Genomic DNA, 19,583 nt, shown 5'->3' with positions numbered 1-19,583 from the left:
GAGTGCGTCACACACACACGAAAAACGATTTCCTGCTCGAGGATTAACTCTGGTCCTCCACAAAAATATGTTTTTCTCAAATGGCTGGCTCCAGTAAATTTTGTATTAGGCTAAGACAGGGCCTAATCCCCGTCTGGAGAAACTGTCCTGTTATATTTAATTAACACCATGTTTCAGAGCAGCAAAGCATTTAATAACTAGAATGGACAGGGGGGGGGGGGGGGGGGGGGAATCTCAGCAGCTGCAGACGTGTGTGTTCGAGTCCAGCTTTGCCCGGATGAATTGCAAAGAACTGACCTCAACATCTGTCCCTCTGCAGGTAATAAAACATCTGGGTTGAAACGGAACACTATCACCTCAAGGGTCCAAGTTATTAAAAAAACAATAATATCAGAAACCTGTTATGAGAATATTTTACATTTTTATATTTTATAATTGGGGTTTTGGAGTTAAGCTTAAGAAAATGGGTTTTAATATCTTGTGGGGACCATTGTTGAGTAGAACACTTACCTCCAGCTACAAGGGCAATATAAGTTATTTATACGTTTTCTGTGAGAAAATGTGTGTTTTCAGTTGCAGAAGGAAATGCTGATAAGAGCAGGATCTTATCTGAATCCATCATTTCAATCTGTTTATTGACACGAGATTAAAAATCTGGAGAAAAACTACAAATGCAATCTTTCATGAAGCGGAAAACAAATTCACACCACTACAGGAAAACATCTGTCAAGCCAGCACTAACGGACTAATTATATAAATGCAAAAAAAAACAAATTATGTCGGGGACAAATTAAACTCTTAATATCGTGGCACCAACCTTTCCCCCGTCTGCATGATACTCCTTCTCGTCTGCGTTGAGGAGCTTAGCCAGACCGAAGTCTGTGATCTTGACGTGCTGAGGAGTCTTCACCAGGACGTTCCTGGCTGCCAGGTCGCGGTGCACCAAGTGGCGCTCCTCCAGGTAGTTCATACCCTGTTGTCAAACAAACGATGGAGTGCGGTTAGTTACATAAGAGCCGTGCTTCTTTCACAAGCTGACTAATGTGTCGGAACGTGCAAATATAGCGCTTGATCAAATGGGATAAAGGATCCAACCGCTGAGATCTGCCAAGATAAGCTTGTCACCATCACCTGGTTTCACTCAGCAGCACAGTGTGTGTGAGGCTGTGTGCAGGGTAGCTGATGTTAATCTAAGAACATAACATGCATTGCAGTAATGCTCAGTTTCTTTTGTTTGTTATCATGTGACACTATTTAACAAAAACCTACACGTACCAGTTATAATCTGTATTATTGAACATGCACAAAAAATACAAACATTCCAACTGCTCTCCATCCCTGTTACGTCAGCACTCAACACAACAACAACAACCCCCGTGGACACTGGAGCTGCCGAACAGACCCTCCCATGTAACTCGACGCCTGCTCGTACCTTGGCTATCTGCACACAGCAGTTGAGCAGGTGCTGGGAGCCGATGTTGTCCTTGTTCTCTTTGACGTAGTCCAGCAGGCAGCCGAAGGGCATCAGCTGGGTGACGAGCTGCACCGTGGAGGTGAGGCAGATGCCGAGCAGACGACACACGTGGGGGTGATCCACACTGGCCATCACGTACGCCTCCTGCAGCGTGCACAGGGGACACACAATCAATCGTTTTGTCAGGGGACACAATCCACAATACAAGTCTTGGAATAGTGAGACACATTCGTATTGGATTACTCTGTCTGCCTTCTATATCTTGTCTAGTGCATGGGCTGAAGAAAAATACTGAATTTCATATTAATGATGCAAAGACAAAAAATAAATAACTCTGTTTGAATCAAATGTTTCACAGCCTGTTCAATTATTAGTTGAAGAATCCATATTTATCCTGGAAAACTGGCAGCTCACAACGTATGTGGAAATAAGTCTGTTAGCAACAGGCCGACCTGCCAAGCATATATAACACGTCTCAGCTCAGAGTGGAAACACAGGGATAAGCCACACAACTGGCTTCTTACAAGGAGGTAAACAGATTAGATAGATATGTATATCTACTGTGGAGTGCATTGACTGGATCTCAAATTATTTTTATATATCTTTGTAGCTAAATTAATCATGGAAAAACCACTTGATTGCTCAGAGCTCTGTAATTCTGACAGTGGAGCACATACCTCCGCCCAAGGGCCCAACAATCCCCTTAATTCAATCAAGCTGCAGCAAATTGCTCACACTCATAGAAATCAGTCCTGTAAATATGTCAGATTTTATCATCAAGATCCAGGAATTATTCCCCGGGGAAATCAGGGAAAAAGGGCCGGCACCGTTATTTTTAAAATAACATTTTCCAGGATCCAAATCCGGATCTGCACCAAAAGTCCCCGACCCATTCCACATCTTTGATTCTGTTGAGGTCAGTAGTTTTATTGCTTTTCTTTTAGAAACAAACCAACCAACCAGCAAATGGACAGGGGAGGAAACAAAGAGTCAGAGTGACAGAGCAACGCGACCACAAAAAAAAAAAATCAAAGGATCTGAGCTGCACTTTCAACTCTTTGTCTCATGCAGTTTAAACAGACTGATTTCTCAGTACAGCTTCAGGGCAGCGTCTCCTTCTAGAAAACAGCCCGGGCTTGGATTACACAGCATCACCCACACGTTGACTTCCGAGGAATTAATCCCATTTCCAGCAGCCACATTAACGGTCACCGGGCAGAAAGAGGACACGTTTTCCATTACAAGGAAAACAAGGGGGTCATTAGTTTCAAATCAGCTGCATGTGTTATAAATCACAGGCAGGCAATAATTGTCACTCACTCTGTGCAACACATTGAGGAACTTGTCAATCCTAAATGTTGTGAGAAGCATATATATATATATATATATATATTTATCCTGTCTTTTCCCACCAGCAGAGCACAGTCACTGAATCCGTTTGGGAAAATAACATTTGAAATGAATCACCGTTGTAGTTCTGACTCAGTTTAGCAGAAATCATATTGAAAAAGAAGGACCACATAAAACAGTGAACCTACGTCTAAGATTTCCTTGTTTGCTTTAGGTGATGTGGCCTCTCTTAAAACCTTGATGGCCACTGGGATCTTCACGTCCTCGCCCTCCGGAACCCACAGGCCCTGTAGCAACACAGATTCGTTATTTCACAAGCTTTACTCACACCGTGAAGCAATCACAAGTGCACACGTACATATAATAGTGTAATACAATATAATCACACAAGTTCACATCCATATAATGTCAGCTCATGCTATGCGTGTGAAGGCCCTAGGGCTTCACATACTGCACCCAAATACAGATTTGAGGTACTTATACTTAAAAAAACGACAAAAAACTCTCTGCATAAGTTAAACCTGATTCCAACTGTAAAAACATTTCTTAAACCTTAAATAACACGTTGAAAAATAATCTTCCCCAAGGTCTAAAACCTTGAGTGGTCCTCCCAAGGACAGAAATCCAAGAGCGCGCACACACACAGACACACACACACACAGACACACTCACACACACTCTTTTTCTGTATTCTCTCCCTAGAGATTTATCCAAACCTTAACCTAAAATAGACTTTAGCTTATAGAAACCACTTCTTTTTCTCCTTGTGTCCCAACAATGACACTGTGAGACATGTTTGTGTAGAGATGCTAGAATCTAGAACACTGTGATTCCATTAATGAATTAATAAAGTCTATAGAGGGGGGGGGGGGGGGGGGGGGGGCTCTGAGAGTGAGAATGAAGTCACTCATGAAGAGTTAAGAATGTGTATTTTGATTAAGAAATTGACAACAGATGTAGATGAAATGAAAAACACCCTGATAAGGGGTTGGTTGCGTGGACTTAGCACATTGTGTTCTCACTGCAGAGGAATTTTAACAACAATGTAATTTTGAAAACACAAACCTGAGGCCTGTTATTACCTTATAAACTGTGCCGAACGCCCCGGACCCCAGCACTTTGATTTTCTTGAACTCCGGCTCTTTCAGGATCCGCAGCAGCGCCTGGTTCGGTGCCTCTCCGCTCGGGGTCAGAGGCTCAACCAACTGGAGAGACAAGGAACTGAGTGTTTAACACACCAAGGGATTGTTCACCAATCCACTGGAGCAAATCAACATTTCAAGCTACAAACAAAAATCAAATCAAATATTGATGAAGTAATAAGTTGCGATCTCAGCGTGCAGCGTCTCTGTGATCCTGACACCATCTTCCTGAGCACGCTGACTCAACCCTCCCTTCGTACCTGTCTCTCTTGGAGCAGCCGGCGCGTGGTCCTCTTCCTCTTGATGTGGCGGCGGCGAAGCAGCACGAAGACGAACAGACCTGCGATCAGAACAGCCAGCATCCCGCCGACCACACCGGCTGGAATCATGGAGGGAGCAGAGGCATCTCCTCTGAAAGGAGAGGAGGAGGCCCATTTAAGATCTGATTTAACATTTGTGAATTGAATCAACAAGGGAAACAACTTGTGAAAAGCATGTGTGTCCTCTATCAGCAGAGGATCCCTCACCTCTCGGTCTGGCAATTTTCAAGTCCAGGTCCATTGCACCTGCACACGAAATCAGAGCAAAGAATCTGATGTTATTATAACGTTACTGTGTCCCCACACTAAAAAACTCACCGACTCATCAGGAATCTACCGAGGGAAACGCAATGTCAACACTGGTTTGTGCACGGAGGAGGATTTCCAACCAATCAAAGCATCAAAGTTCACTGAATTATCTTGAGAGTAGAAACACTCGACTTGCACAAGACGGTTGCAAAAAGTCTCCCCAGACAGTAACAGAGGCTGATAACACATTGTGGAGTGCAGTGGTTAGAATCATGGTGGTAACCTGTCGACCGTTTCATTACAGTAAAAGTTCCCATTGTTCTGTTCTGTGATCCAGAAAAAGGTCAATTCTACAGAGAAACCTCCTAAAACCCGTAATGCTTATGAGAATGGGGCAGAAATAATTTGATTTGTTGTAAATGGAAGAAATTATTATATTTCTACATTTTTTCTACACCTACAATTATTTTTTTTTATATAAGAATGACCCTTAGTAGAGCCCACACCTCCGCCCCAACTTACAGACATCAGTCCTCTAACTATGCCTGATGGTTTTTTTTATCAGGGCCCACAAATGATTCCCAGGGAAATCAGCACAAATTTCGAAAAACACAGAATTTCAAATGTTAAATAAAGTGAACAAACTTCCTGGATCTGCACCAACATTGAATGGGTGATTCCCTGACCCACAGCACATTGTTTCATCAAGTTTCGTGGCAATCCGTCCAGTGGAGACAAACCAACGGAGATGAAAACCTCCTTGGCGGAAGTAAAATATGAAATAAGGAATAATCATGGACTGGGATAGAGTTAGCTAGATCTGCTCAGAATAACAAACCTGAACCTCATGTATCAAAGTTAAATTGACACCAAAGCAAAACCTAATAATGAATATATCTACTTCTCCAAACCGTAGCCTACCAGACAGGCGGTGAGGTGGTGAATCACTCCCTAATAGAGATGTTATCTATGGAGCTCTGTTGTCAGGATGAATGAGGCAGACCCAGGTTCTGCTCAAAGCCAGGAAGGAGTCCTTCTTTTTTTGTTTACTTAAGTTACTGCATCCACATTACCACATGCAACTTTCTGTAACACAGGCAAACTGTTTAATGCCAGGTGTCAGGTGGGCGGAACAATGTTTTTACCCCTTAGTGCAGTTCTTGTGGCACAGCTTGCACACGTTCTGCTTGTCGGAGTATTTCCACACCAGCGCGTCGTCCTGCCCTGGCACGCCTTGGATGCAGCGGGACACACAGAACAGGCCGTCTTGGAAGTTGGCACACTTCGTACAATTTCCAGAACCCTGAAAGAGAAAGACTCTGTTTAAAGGTCTCTTGAGAGGAATAGTAAATTCTCAGAAATGTTTCATAAATCTTCCTCGAGAAGATGCAAATGTTACGGCGATGAAACACACAAACACCCAGTCACGAAACAGTACGATGCAACTCCTTCCTCTGTTATACTTGTTATGATCAAATGCTGGATTTTGATACTTTCTCAAACTAAAAGTTCCTCGATTTACGTGGTCGGACAGAAGTTTAGTGAAATGTGGAACACAATATGAAACTCCTGGCAAGTGAGTGAAACTGTAAAAAATAAGACAACAGCCCTCATAAAAACTATCAAGCCTCTTTGTGTGTTTCTTTTTGTTTCATTTCATTTTCTCTGAACGTTGTGTGCTTGGGGTGGGACGGCATTCCTCTTTGTTATTGTAAGAATGAATGAACAAACTCAAAACCTCTTCATCTGCAGGTTTAGTTCTACATTTGATCCTTTTCTTAGAATTTCTTTCAACAAACCCCGAAACAGGGTCTGAGCTTTGCTTGTTTTCAGTCAACGACCGGATTAATGAGCATGTGAGAGAAGCTCGCGCAGCCACACCCCTCTGTCAGAACTCAACATGTCCTGTGGCTGCGTTGCATTATGGTCCATTAAGGCTGCTGTTGATGGAGAAGTGATTTCATGCTGAGTGATGGACACTAAAACAAGCTCCAAGACGTTTTTACGAGACTTCGGAGGTGTTGTTTCTTTTTTTAAAGACAATAATTTGTGTGACACGTACAGGTGCGCTGCAGGTTGGCGTCCCGTTGATGCGTTGACACTCGCTGTGACACTCCACGCAGGTTCTGTTCACGACCACCTCCCTCCGCTCTCTGCACACACACAAAAACCACAAAAATCACAAAGCTGACAGGCTCTCGCCGCCGGCGCGCCTCCTTTCAAACAGCGACACATGAAGTTAAATTCTTGATCCCTCCTTTCAGGGCAGAAGTTAAATTGTAAGCACGTCGAGATTCAATGTTTGACAGAGATCTGCAAAGATAAACAGATGTGAGTGAACGTGCCTCTCCAGCTGCAGTGTTTGTTTTATATCTGCTGCAGCTTTAACTCCCAAAATACCTCGGATCATATTTAGTCTTAGCGTCACTTTCAGGAAACAAATCCCCAAACTTGTGTAATGTCATCGTCTGGAAATGCTCGTGGTGAGAATAAAGACTTTGAAGGAGTTATCTGCAGATCACACACGTCTGATGCTCGGGCCTCTGGCAGGTCCAAAATAAGAAATGCTGCATTTAAGAAAATTAAATGCAGCATTTACCCCTCGAGGATGTTGCAGGAGTTGACACAGCTCCCGGCACGGCTGTTGTCGCGGCAGGCGAGGCACATGTCCGGGCCCGGACCCCAGCAGCCCTCCGCGGTGCACTTCCTGTCACAGGTGTTGTTCCTCAGAGCTGAAAACAAACACACACTCTCAAGAGGAGGTCTCTTCATCACGCTCAACCCATTTGACCTCTGACATCTGGCTGGTGGTCTGCCATGTCTACATGTTGCACGGCAAAAACAATCAAAGCATCTTACTAGAGTCAGCGTTTGACAAATAAATATTCAAATTTACCACATGTGGCGGCGTCAGCGTTTTCCGCCACTTTGGCAATTTGCCTTTCTGATCTGAAGAGCCCCCCCCAGTGGCTTTTAATGGTGTAGCACAGGTTCTGGTTCTGAACGATGTACACGTCTCCATCGCTGATTTCCTTGAGGGAGCGAAGGCCCAGGTGGTCGATGGCGAGCTTAATAATGACCAGGCTGCTGTCGCCACTACCAAAGGGAAAGAGACAGATTGAATTTAAATAATAGTCAACTCTTGAAAGACAAACTTATTCCTTGTGGGGGGGAGGGGGGGGGGGGGGTCTTAATAAGGAACATACGGCTTAGTTCGTCCTCGAATGATCTCCAGATTCTCAAAAGGACTGAGCGAGGTCAAGCTCTCTGGCCACGTCTGAATCCACAAAGATCCTGAAGCAACACATGGTTCGTTAATCATGAAACTATTATGTGTTTATTGAGTGTGTCATGCATTAGTCAGGTTTTCATAGTCTTACCGGTAATTTCTCTCACTGTCTTAAACACATTAAGCTGGGCAGGGTCCATCTTTGGTGTTTTGGTATATGAATCCCTTAAAAAAAACATAAGAAAATACATTTTTATGTTGTTAAAAAAAACCTTCACAGCGATAAACCCTGCCACGTCCGGGTCTTACCCATGAATCGACGTGTGGAGGATCTTGATGTTCCCATTGATTTTCGTGCAGTTTTTAAAGGAGTCAATGTTGGTGGCGTTGATGGACAACGTGTGAGTCAGGTTTCCGGATCCAAGACCATTACAAGCTGCAAACCAGTAGGAAAACAAACTATTGGTACATTGAAATCTCGGGGGAGAAGCTACTGGCAAAACCTTTGGTCACATCGAATCTCGCCTTCTATCGCTGAATTGCGACACAGCTCTAATCTGCAGATAATCCACTTTATTTGATATAGAGGGTAGTTTACAGCATAAACAGTTATAACCATCAAATTGTATAAATGTTTAAATACAATACTTATTTATTTATTTAGATGTATTTTCAATCTATTCTAAATGTTGTGTCTCAGCCTCCATGGAGTCCCATGGTCGAGACCCCCTTAGTTCATTATAAGTGTTACTTTAATATAAGCATTAGCATGTCTTAGTTGGTAAACGGTGCAAATTAATGTACAATTCAACAGTTTATCTCGGATTGTTTTATAACTTGATTAGATGGTTTATATGCTGCAACTAAAGCCGGTGACTCAAGTGCTCATGTATTCAGTCCCATTCCTCCTCTGTGGACTGTGTGGTTGTGCGTCAGAAAAGGTTCCCAGGTAGCTCAGGGTGACATCTTAACCTCCTACCTTTTGGACACAGTCCATCGCAGTTGGCGCACTTCCTCACTCCGCCCTCATCCACCTCATACGTGTTCCCACTGCACGCCCGCACACAGGCTCCGTGATCCGTCACAATGTAGTTATCTGGGATTGTTGCAGAAATACAAGCACATCTCAACGGTTCATTCTGCATTAATAACCTGTATATGAGAGACCATCACCATAGGGGATGATAATGTGCAGGCTCTAAAGCATGGGCTGAGTAATACAGGGACAGATCGGTACAAGTTAAACTAAGAGAGAACAGTTCTTGCATTAACACGCCCTGAAACTCAATCATTTTCCTTCCTTGTTCATACAGTTTATGATTAAACTGGAACTGTGCACTGTGACCAATGAATGTCTAACAAAGCTGAAGGACATCCTGGACACTCAACACAACACAATGTGACTCAGCTCGTACTCGTGTATGATGTCTTTTCATATTCACTAGAGAGGCCGACTAGTTTTACTCTTTTTACACAAATATTTAAACACACATATTTACATATATCAGAGGACTAGCTACGATTCCTAGCAAGAAAATAATATGAATAAGAAGAAGAAGAAGAAGAAGAAGAAGAAGAAGAAGAAGAAGAAGAAGAAGAAGAAGAAGAAGAAGAAGAAGAAGAAGAAGAAGAAGAACAACAACAACAACAACAACAACAACAACAACAACAACAACAACAACAACAACAACAACAACAACAACAGAGGACAAAGAACAAAGCACAAACGAAGAAGAACAAAAGAAGAAGAACAAAAACATGAATATGAATATGAAGAAGAAGGTGAACACAAACACGAATACGAATTGAAAGAGGAACAGGAACATGAATATGAATATGAAGAACACAAATACGAATACAAAGTTTGTCTTAGTTTGCTTACGTGGGCAGGTCTTGACACATGTGGCCCCGAAGTTGTACTTCCCGAGGGGGTTGGGCACCAGCTGGTGCAGGTTGGGGTCGTAGCGCATGAGGCCCGGGCAGGAGTCCTTACACACCCCGTCATCCTGGAAGTCCCGACAGGCCTGCAGCACAAACAACAGCCATCCAGTACACAGGGATCAAAACAGAGCACCACACTAATGATAACACTGCATTCCTCCATCACTCCTTGGAATTCTCCTTCGAGCTGCTCGGAGAAGAGGGAGAGCAGACGCTGATACTCCAGGCGCTGCCAGATGAGAGATTGTATCGCCACTTATATGTCTCATTGGTACGGAAAACAATAATAATACTTCTGATCATAAAAACAGATGCTGCTCCCGAGTGAGGGGTTTGTTTAGTTTGAGGCCTCTCAGCCACATTTAACTCAGGGATACGAGACGTTCGGTTTATTTTGTTGTTCCAGCTCCTCTGTTCCCCGGCTCTTTGATTGTATCTTCACTCCCCTCCCACATGAGAAGACGTCTTTCTCTCACCAGACAGTCGGTGGGCCGCGGTCCTGTGCAGCCCGCGGCACAATGCTCATTACAGCAGTCGCTCGGTGAAGGTCCTTTACATCTCTGAGAGCACTGCTGGGCACAGTTCAGCTTTGTAACTGGAGACGGGAACAGGACAGAGTCAGCGGAGCGACCGGCAGCAGCACATCATTCTTTTAAAAACTTTTCTTTAGTTTGAAGGCTGTAAATAAAACCATTGGTATGTTGATGTTATGATAGAAACTATGGAGAATATTTAGGAGTAGTTTTCACTTTGTGTTGTTGGTATACAGTAAAGAGCTGACTGAGTAATATGACTGCAAACAGAGAGTACTGGAACTATCTTGCTTTTACTGAGATTTTAACTTTATTCTGGTTATATCATGATTTACACAACGGTATTCTCAAAACTTCATGACTTTATTCTGGTAAAACTTTTTTCTGGTATTACTACAACTAGATTCTCCAAATCTTGGATTTCTTTGGGCCCAACTACTCTTGTCGTACTACGTATCTACTGAATACTTTAATAAATGAATGACAAAAGGTCAAAAAGACAAAATGAAAACCCGGATGTTGCTTACATGTCTGACAGTTTTGAGGACCGGCTGCCCAGCATGAACCATTAGAGCAGCTTGAGTCACATGGTTTGCCTGTAAAAAAAAAAAAACACAGGTAAAACACAATAAAATGGTTACATCACATTCTTTACTCACACATGATGAATTAAACCTGACGACTTTGTATCTTGCAGTAAAGTGTGTTACTCACAAAGTGGATTTTTGCTGACTAATGAGAGCTCCATGCTGGGCTTGTTGTCAGCGTTCACGATATCGTACCACTGTATCGTCTCCATGTTGCAAAGCTGCTGGCTCTGAATCTTGACGCCTCCTTTGAGAATTTCTGCAGAATGATGTAAAGTTGATAAATATATGATATAAAGTATTATTCGAAATTGTACAATTGTCTTTAAATTGACATTAAATCTGAAAACAGAGAATTGGACTGACCCGTCAGGCTGTTCAGAAGAAGCTCTTTGGTGCCCTTAGCGGACGGTTTGTCATAATTGGCGAAAACAGAAAGGGCAAACTCTCCCACATCGAGGGTGTGACCTCGAATGATGCGCAGGTTATCCAGAGGGATCCTGGGGGCTGTGTTGAGGGCGATCAGGACGTAGCCGCCCACTTCTTGAATCGACTGTGGAAGAAAAAATATGAATATCTGTATAAAACTTGACACAGTATGTTGAAACTATTAATGTTTTTACAAATCATTATGCAAATTAAAGGATTTACCCCCGACCACCCAAAAAACGAAAGCATTAGAGCCCGATAAATACCGATCTGTTGGGGCTGTGGCCGATACTGGTAAAGGGGACTAAACATTTCAGAGACCAATGTTTATTGGTGAATAAAGCCGATATCAATATGTCTGTGAAAGACTCATGTCTGATATTATCGACCAAACATTAAGCACAAGTCATCGGTATGTGTGTCAGGCCAAAAAGAAAAGCTATTACGACAGCTGCACAGGTAGAAAGATGAACAATTAACATTTTGAGTAAGATGTCTCCCCGCCATGGCAAAAGAAAACCCCATCCTTGGACATTCTGCATAATATCTGCTGACTGTGTGTTATTTCTGTTTGTGGGTCAGTGTGTGTGTGGTCCCTCTTCACATCTGTGAGGTTGTTACATCTGGAGTTTTGAAGCGAAGCTCCGACCAGAGGGCTACAAACACCCTGAATCATCCTTCCCTCTGCAGACTCGCACTCCATTGATTTTAATTATCCGAGCTGAGGTGATAAGAGCAGTCTGGAGATGCTGCAAAGATCCCGGGCTCAGATTGTCTGGCAAACTGACTCTGGACCACCAAAGAGATTGAGAGGACTAAAAACAAATAACCTCTATTGCGAGTCTGGCCTTCACTGTTAAGGAGTCTTTACCCTGAGGAAGGACAGGTCACGGTGCTCCTCCATGTAGGTGATCTCCAGATTCTCCAGGATCACAGTGCAGTTGCTGTAGGTCTTCACCGTGCTCAGGTAGTGGTCATCTCTGGAACCCAGGAGGCTTAACCGGTTGGTGAGGCCTTGGCATACTACAGAACAAGATATTTTTATAAGAATTTGTCATGCATATTTGAATGACACTTGAAACAAATGATGCACACTGCAGGTAAATCATCATGTGGAATTGCAGTGTCAAGAAAAGCATGAAGCCAAAGCTCCATGGTGCTCTCAGCCTGGAACATCCACTGCTTATGAAACACATTGGCTCAATTTATCATTTTCTGTGTGTGCGTGTGTGTGTCTGTGTGTGTGTGTGTGCGGGTGTGTCTCCGTGTGTGCGTCTGTTTGTGAATTCGCTCTGTGCAGTCATAACTTGGCCGGGCTTTCATGTGAAAATAAGCGATGTCGGCTGCGTCTACAATAGGAGTCAAATCCCAGCGACAAAGCGAGTTCTGGCTCGTGTGTCAGAGCGAGCCGGCCGTATTTATACTGGCAAGGGCCCGAGTCTTTTCCACTGCTAGTTAAAAACAACCACTGTGACCAGCATCTCCGGGCGAGTCGTGTCATTTCGGAGAAAGCATTTGGTGTGTCACATATCCAGGAGATTTGTGTCTGGGATTCTTAGGGGAACTCATAACTAACAACTGTCTCTGTAAATTCAGCTTTTGTTTTACGCAGATCCGATATCAAGTTCTCGATATATTAAATAACTCAACCAAGGGCTTGAATCCGATGCTGATCCGTACACTTTCACTGGTTTTCAGTTCCAAAGAAATAAAGGCACTGACAGAGAGATTCACAGGAGTACAGTTGTAGGCTGATACTGTGGCCTGTATCTGGTGTTATGCAACAAAATGTTTGTGTAAGGAAGGCAGCATTACTGAGAAGTGCAGCAGACACAAAAGCCGGCTTGATGAATGCAGGTTTAAAAAAAGGGAAGAATGCGTGTCGGGTTGGTTTCCAGGATTCAGTTGTTCCAAGCTGGTCAGACAGGTTCTGACTGGCAGAGAGGAGAGGGTCAACTGTTCTACACCCCACATGCACACATGTAATGCAATTAGGGGAATAATCGATTGATCTCTTTTAAGTCTTGATTTATAGGTCTAGTTGGGTAATAGCTGGAGAAAAACAAAGAGATTCATCCCCCTGTTTATTTGAGAAGACATTAGGGTTCTGGGGTAATGTCTCGTGGGTCACATTCCTCAACGTGTCTGCTCTTGACTGCAGGGAAAACCAAAGCATGTGCACGGAGTTCTGGGACACACCTCACAACAACTCCGCCGGGCACACGTCGGTTCTTTTAACGTGACTGAGGGATTTTCGGATTCTCAGGACCGAAGGAAAGGAAACGTATGTGATGATCATCTCTCGTGCTCAGTCAAACTCGTATCAACGGCCAGTGTTCCGTGCCCATGCACTTTCACTCAGGTTGTTGTTCAACACACAGCGAGGGTGCATCGAATCAGGGGGAATTAGGCACAAACAGCTGTCCCCCGTCCTCCCTCCTCTTCCTCCTCATTAGTTTGTCCCTGAGGGATCTCCCTGATATGAACCCTGCAGTCCAGCGGCCTAATGCCCGGGCAGCAGAGGCGGACGGGCCAAAGCAAGCTGACGGTTTTAATTAGGGGAGCCATGCGAGATGCGATTAGCCTCCTAATTATTACTTGGATTGAGAAACAAACCTGTAGTAAACAAAACAGTTGTCATGGCGGCGCAGCTGGGACTATTAATCAATCTGATTTGGAGATCCCAGATGACAGTTTGCTAACAGGGATGCTAATTATGACCAAATGGTTTGTTGATATGCCACATACAGTATATGTATGTGCATATGTCCCACATGTGTACATGGAGCCTGTTTCCTGTCTGAATTATTAACTCCACCAAGGAGGTTAATATCGTCATCTGGGTTTGTTTCTTTGCAGGATTGTGCAAAAACTGCAGGATGGATTAACTCGAAATTTAGGAATTTGGTGCAGCTTGGTTGAATTTACGGGGACTATCCGGGTTCGGTGGAGGTTCTAGCTCTACTAGTTTGTTCTGTTAATATCTATGATGTTCAGTAAAGGCTGCACAAGGCAGGTAACTTTACCTTTCCTTTTCCTGAAGTTCATACTTGAGTGATGCACAAGGCAAGGAAAGAAAAAAGAAAAACGATTTGATTGCTCAAGCAAACATCCGCTCGGCCATGGTAAACACTCCCGTCGTCTAGTTGTTGATTACATCACACGTCTGCTGCAGGTGGGGAACGACCTGATATCCTGTGACCATAAACTGACTTCCTCATTAGGCAGCAACACATGAGGAAGAAACCAGGTCAGGCCCTGTCAACACAAGTTATAACTGACAGTTGGTGTCACAATCCTTCCTAGACGATCACTTTCCAAGCGATTCAAGTCTGGTTTCATATGTCTGAGTCTGATCTGACATATAAGAGTTTCACAGAAGGACAACAGCAGGTGAGCAACAGTTCCCACAACCCTGTACTTTCCGGGGCGAGTGATTCAGGTTTTACTCATCAAGCATTTAAGAACAGCTCCCAGTTCGCTTTGAATGTGAAGGGTGGAGCCTGCACAGACGCAAGCAACACTGTGACAAAGACCAATTACCGATTGCTTCACTTCCTCCAGCTGAATTGTCGTCACTAAATGTCCAGGAGATAACTCCAGGAGCAAGGAGTGGCAGGTTGATTATATCACCGCTTCAGTGCTGCATGCATCTGTTTGTGTGTGTGTGTGTGTGTGTGTCTGTGTGTGCACACAACACCAGTAGTTCAATAAGGCATTCCCTGGATTGCACTGTGCTGATCGGCAGCCATGTCAGAGCCAAACAAAAGCCTTGATAAACCCGATCATTAGTCATCTGAGCATGTTGCTATGCTCCCTCGCGTATTGTTCTTCTGATGTTTACTTGAGGACTAGCGTTGGAAGTCAAGTGTGTGTGTGTGTGTGTGGGCAGATATTTATTTCTCGAGGCTATTGGATCTGCGCAACTACGTGAAAGCGGTTATTTGTGAGATAATTAGGTTATTGTTCCGGTTCAGAACAAGAATAAAAAGTGTTTACTGACGAAGAGAATATAGAGACAGTTCTGTTAGATTAAAAAAAATTATAATAATACATCCTCATTGAGAATACAAGGATACTCTGAAGCTTTATTCAGACGTTCTCCTGAAGTTAGCCGTAGGGACTGTGAGTGAGAATCAAAATATCTGAGTCAGTTGCTCCGGACATTCAAAAAGGTAGTCCTAAAAACTCCTGGAGAAAGTGTGGACATTTTCATGTCTGAGAGAGAAGACTGGTAATTCTCCCCAAGAAGTAAATCCGAGAAGGATTACATAAATATTACCATTCAGTGTTTATGTTGTTGTTTTTTGGACGGAAATGTTAAAACCGCAAGAACAACTCACAACGTAATGCAATGCAATCAAACAACATTACAAACTACGTCCTAAAAAGGTTCAGCCTCTCCCAGGAAAGAGGCATTTTATGCACCGGGTTGCAGATATGTAATTCTAGCTGATTTGTATTATTCTGCACATTGTTGTTGGCATCAAACTTTAAAATCAACAGCTTTTCCTTGAACTTTGGAACTGAGGAGAAATAATTTGACAGAGGAAAAGGGAACGAGTGAAGCAGAGTAGAAAAACCAAAGTCACGGCAGACGAAGTTTACAGTAAACACTTTGGACGCACTGACTAAACATGGAGGAGATCAAATGTACAACGTCGAGTATCAAATGCAACCAAAGGTCAAATTGTACCACAAATTCACGTTTGGAGGTCTCTCTCTCTCTCTCTCTCTCTCTCTCTCTCCTTGTATATTTGGCTCAAACTTCGTCTCTGAGAGGAAATAGTGACTGTAAACCGAACTGAGACGATGGCTCCACAAACCCATCTAATGGTTTCCCTTCCGTGCGCTGAGCCATCTGCTATACATTGAAATCATCATGCTTCATATCGCTCCACAGACGGACAGAGAAGGCAATGCCGCGTTCGCTTCCTCTCATTCGCGACCCCGCTATTCGATTACGCTGTGTCCAGAGTCGGATAATCACGTTCCCTGAAATCTTAGATATAATTAAAGGGAAGTCAGAATGCGAACTGACACGACTTGTTTGTTTCTCTCTCCGACTCAACAGCATTACGGCAAAGTCTCTTATGTAACCCAATCTGCAGTGCTCCTCTGCTGATAACCAATCGATGCCGAGATTAATTCCCTTATTTAGAGGTGAATTATGGTTAACCCCCCTCATATGTCTCTGCAGACAGCAAGAGGAAGCAGATGAGAGATGGGGGGGGCACACTATCAGCTTTTATTGGCCTCGGTTTAGACTATAAGGCTCCTTGGGGGTTATACTCAAATTTCCAGAACTCCAGATTTCAAGGAAGCATAAATCTGCCAAAGCCCACTATCAGTGAGTTAACCAAAAAAAACTCACTTCCTGTATTCTTTCTGTGCAATCAGCTCATACTTCCTACTCCTATATTTTCTGACTGGCCAAGATTCAGCCGGAGATGAGGGATCAAATGTCCAATAAAGACCAAACCAGCAGAACAAGTGCTCGTATGTGCTCTCTACATTCACATAAGCACACTTTGTAGTTCAGGCTTAGAAATTCCTGATATCCTGCTCCCTTCCTCTGCGTGGGAGATGCCTCAATCCCTTAGAGAAAACATCTTGGAGCCTTGAAAGAGAACAAGAAAAGAGGGTCCGGAGGATACCCCCCCCCCCCCCCCTCCATCCATGACTTTCCCTCCCTATTCCCAGTGAATGCAACAACATAGGTCCCTCTGACAACTCAGGAAGTTGATCTCTGCGCGGGGTCAGTTTCATGCATCTACCCCGCCGATGCTGAACCAGATGGTAGCTGATTGTCGTCTCCAGGGGAGGAGGACAAGAGGAGGATATAAATCCTGCTCTATTGGAGAAAGAGAACTGATGGAAAGGAAGTGAAAGGGGTGGGGGTGGTGGGGGGGGGGGAGAAAACGGGAGAAATGAAGGAAGGCGAGTTTTGCTGTTTGACTGACTGAGGTGGTGGATGCAGCGGCCGGCTGCGGGGTCAAACTGCGGGAATGGGGGGGGGGGGGGGGGGTGTAAAGCTTCACACTTGATGTATGAATGTGGCCGATGTTTCCCTGGAGGCTTACAAAGGGGGACAAACCTTAAAGTGTCCAGCTGTAGAACGCAAGCAAACCGAAGCTTCCTGCTGAACACGTCACGTTCGGCCCCCGGTGACGACGCGAGGCCGGCCCCCGACTCCAGTTTGATCTCAGCCCGTGAAGTTTAGTCTGTTACGAGCAAAGTGACCAAATAAAGACCAAAAAGCCTTGTGTTTACTCGCGGCCCCTGAAAAGTGCTCTCCAGTCGTCAGTGAGACACTCCAGATACCTGAGGCCGGGCCCATCATAATGTTTACTCTCCACCTCGGTGTGAGGAAACCGTGGATTTAGGTTCTGCACAAACACAGGAATACAGCATGTATACTCACACTGGAAAGTACTGGGATCAGCAGTTCTGAGACCCTGAGGTGAAAAGATCCATCCAGAATGATGTCCCATCAAGGAACCAGAGTCCTTATAAAGCAATTTACTTTATTAGTGTTATAAATATTATTAGTTTTTTTTCGACAGTGGGGTTTGCTTTCAGTCTCTAGCCGACAAAAATATAGGAAAGCACCATGACATCATGATGTCAAGCTAAGATAAAACAGCTAAATAAAGAAAGAGAGAAAGAAAAGTATATTTACATACATAAGACACAACATATGGATTATGAATGTAGATGTCTGTTTTTTAGTTTTTTATGTGTTGTGCAATAAACCTGTTTAAAACATTGGATTCACTAATAAAAAGAGAATCTAACTCTTTGAACATTATGGTTTTACTGGTCTCAGTAAAATTGAAGAGAACAGTTTCTTGGTTTATGTTAATTCTAATAAAAATGAAAAACATTCTAAGGAAACGTTCTAACGAGAAACATCCTTGACTCTATATGTTTCACAGACCTCACTGGCAACAGCTTTCATTAGAACTACAGCTCTACAGTGGAAAGCAGTTCCAAAGAAAACTCCTCAGACTGACGTGTGTCGACAATCCAGAGCAGCAGATCATTATCTCCGGAAAGAAAGTTGCTGGTACAGTAAATCTAAAGTTCCTGCAGCTCTATTGACTTTTTAAAGCATCTTTCAGCTCTTTTCTCTCGTCGCAGTCGTCTCCCACAGCTCATCAGCGTCGTTTCCAGCTGCAACAGACAGCTGCTTCCAGTGAAGGAGCTGTGATAAACCTACTGAACATGACCTGCCCAGCATCACATGGTGGACAGAAAGTTTTCTGCCAGCTGGTGAACACAGTGAAGTATTTTACTGTCCTGGCGTCAGACACTTGGAAGTAAAAGAAAATAGGACAGAGCTTAAAAAGGGAGTCGATGAACGGATGTCTTTCTGAGTCAGTTCTATGTGTGAATATCGTAGACTGCATATATAAATGGACTTGTCCAAAGAGTGAAGCCGACAGTGGCCGCAGAGTAAGTCATAAACCCTTTCTCCTCCATGTTAGTTAATGGGACGTGGACCAAATGTAAATGGTCAAAACACATGTCAGATCATTTTAGATCAGACCGATGTTTGTTCAAGAGCTACCTCTCCAGTAAATATGTTTGATTATATGTTTGATGTGACAAAAGCAGAGTAAAACATCATGACCGACAGCTGAGACTGACTCGCAATTGGTCGAGCACGTGTGTGGGCGGGTCCTCAGTATTGCGGACAATGTTGTTTGTACAGTTAGTCGCACTGCTTTCGTCTCCCAAAGGGGATAAGTGAGCAAATGTTCAGAGAACCATGTAGAAAAATATTCATTTTACTGGCTGACATGAGGATCTTGTATTTGCAGTCACGCTGGTTGTTGTTTTAACTGCTGCGGTGAATCATCAACACACTGAGCATCTATCTCAATAGTCAATGTATTCCCTGAACCCACTGTGACACCTATGAGATGTAAATATCACAAACGACAGGGGATGCATTAACGTTTACGTGTTGCTCCTCACATTGGATGGATGTAAATCAATGTTGATTTAGTGGAGGTAATTTCAAACTGCGCTCCCACTCCTTCTCCAGCTGTGACCAACATACATGGGGCTTCACATGAGGGCCCACCTCATCACGCTACACTCATCATTAGTCAGACGATTCTCCCACACGCCCTGTTGGAAAGTCCATTAGCGCTTCAACTAATCCCACTCGTGTTACCCCCAAACTCACACAACCCCCGTTACCCCGGGACCCATTTAAATTCCTAATGACGTGCAGCATTCGACCCACTTCCTCACGTCCACACATTCCCCCCATTGAGGACCGTTCTCGCCAAGACAACCCCCCCCTCCTCCACCTTTC

General features: G+C 43.8%; 1 protein-coding gene across 1 annotated transcript in view; it reads right to left on the bottom strand.

Annotated features, from left to right (window-relative positions):
* egfra (epidermal growth factor receptor a (erythroblastic leukemia viral (v-erb-b) oncogene homolog, avian)) overlaps positions 1 to 19,583 on the bottom strand; it is a 40,210-nt gene that overhangs the window by 7,481 nt on the left and 13,146 nt on the right. The window contains exons 2-21 of the mRNA XM_053437237.1: positions 12,126 to 12,277; positions 11,192 to 11,378; positions 10,953 to 11,084; positions 10,766 to 10,834; positions 10,182 to 10,300; positions 9,647 to 9,788; positions 8,744 to 8,860; positions 8,074 to 8,200; positions 7,916 to 7,989; positions 7,742 to 7,829; positions 7,432 to 7,631; positions 7,135 to 7,267; positions 6,598 to 6,688; positions 5,681 to 5,838; positions 4,494 to 4,532; positions 4,227 to 4,377; positions 3,907 to 4,029; positions 3,013 to 3,111; positions 1,433 to 1,618; positions 818 to 973 (exon numbers count right to left, since the gene is read on the bottom strand). Coding sequence (XP_053293212.1) covers positions 818 to 973; positions 1,433 to 1,618; positions 3,013 to 3,111; positions 3,907 to 4,029; positions 4,227 to 4,377; positions 4,494 to 4,532; positions 5,681 to 5,838; positions 6,598 to 6,688; positions 7,135 to 7,267; positions 7,432 to 7,631; positions 7,742 to 7,829; positions 7,916 to 7,989; positions 8,074 to 8,200; positions 8,744 to 8,860; positions 9,647 to 9,788; positions 10,182 to 10,300; positions 10,766 to 10,834; positions 10,953 to 11,084; positions 11,192 to 11,378; positions 12,126 to 12,277 — 2,543 coding nt within the window. The remainder of the gene's footprint in view (positions 1 to 817; positions 974 to 1,432; positions 1,619 to 3,012; positions 3,112 to 3,906; positions 4,030 to 4,226; positions 4,378 to 4,493; positions 4,533 to 5,680; positions 5,839 to 6,597; positions 6,689 to 7,134; positions 7,268 to 7,431; positions 7,632 to 7,741; positions 7,830 to 7,915; positions 7,990 to 8,073; positions 8,201 to 8,743; positions 8,861 to 9,646; positions 9,789 to 10,181; positions 10,301 to 10,765; positions 10,835 to 10,952; positions 11,085 to 11,191; positions 11,379 to 12,125; positions 12,278 to 19,583) is intronic.

Source organism: Pleuronectes platessa, chromosome 13 (assembly GCF_947347685.1).
Source record: "Pleuronectes platessa chromosome 13, fPlePla1.1, whole genome shotgun sequence".
In the NCBI taxonomy this organism is placed as follows: domain Eukaryota; kingdom Metazoa; phylum Chordata; class Actinopteri; order Pleuronectiformes; family Pleuronectidae; genus Pleuronectes; species Pleuronectes platessa.
Note: the sequence above shows the minus strand (reverse complement) of the source record. Positions and strands in the feature narration are given on the sequence as shown.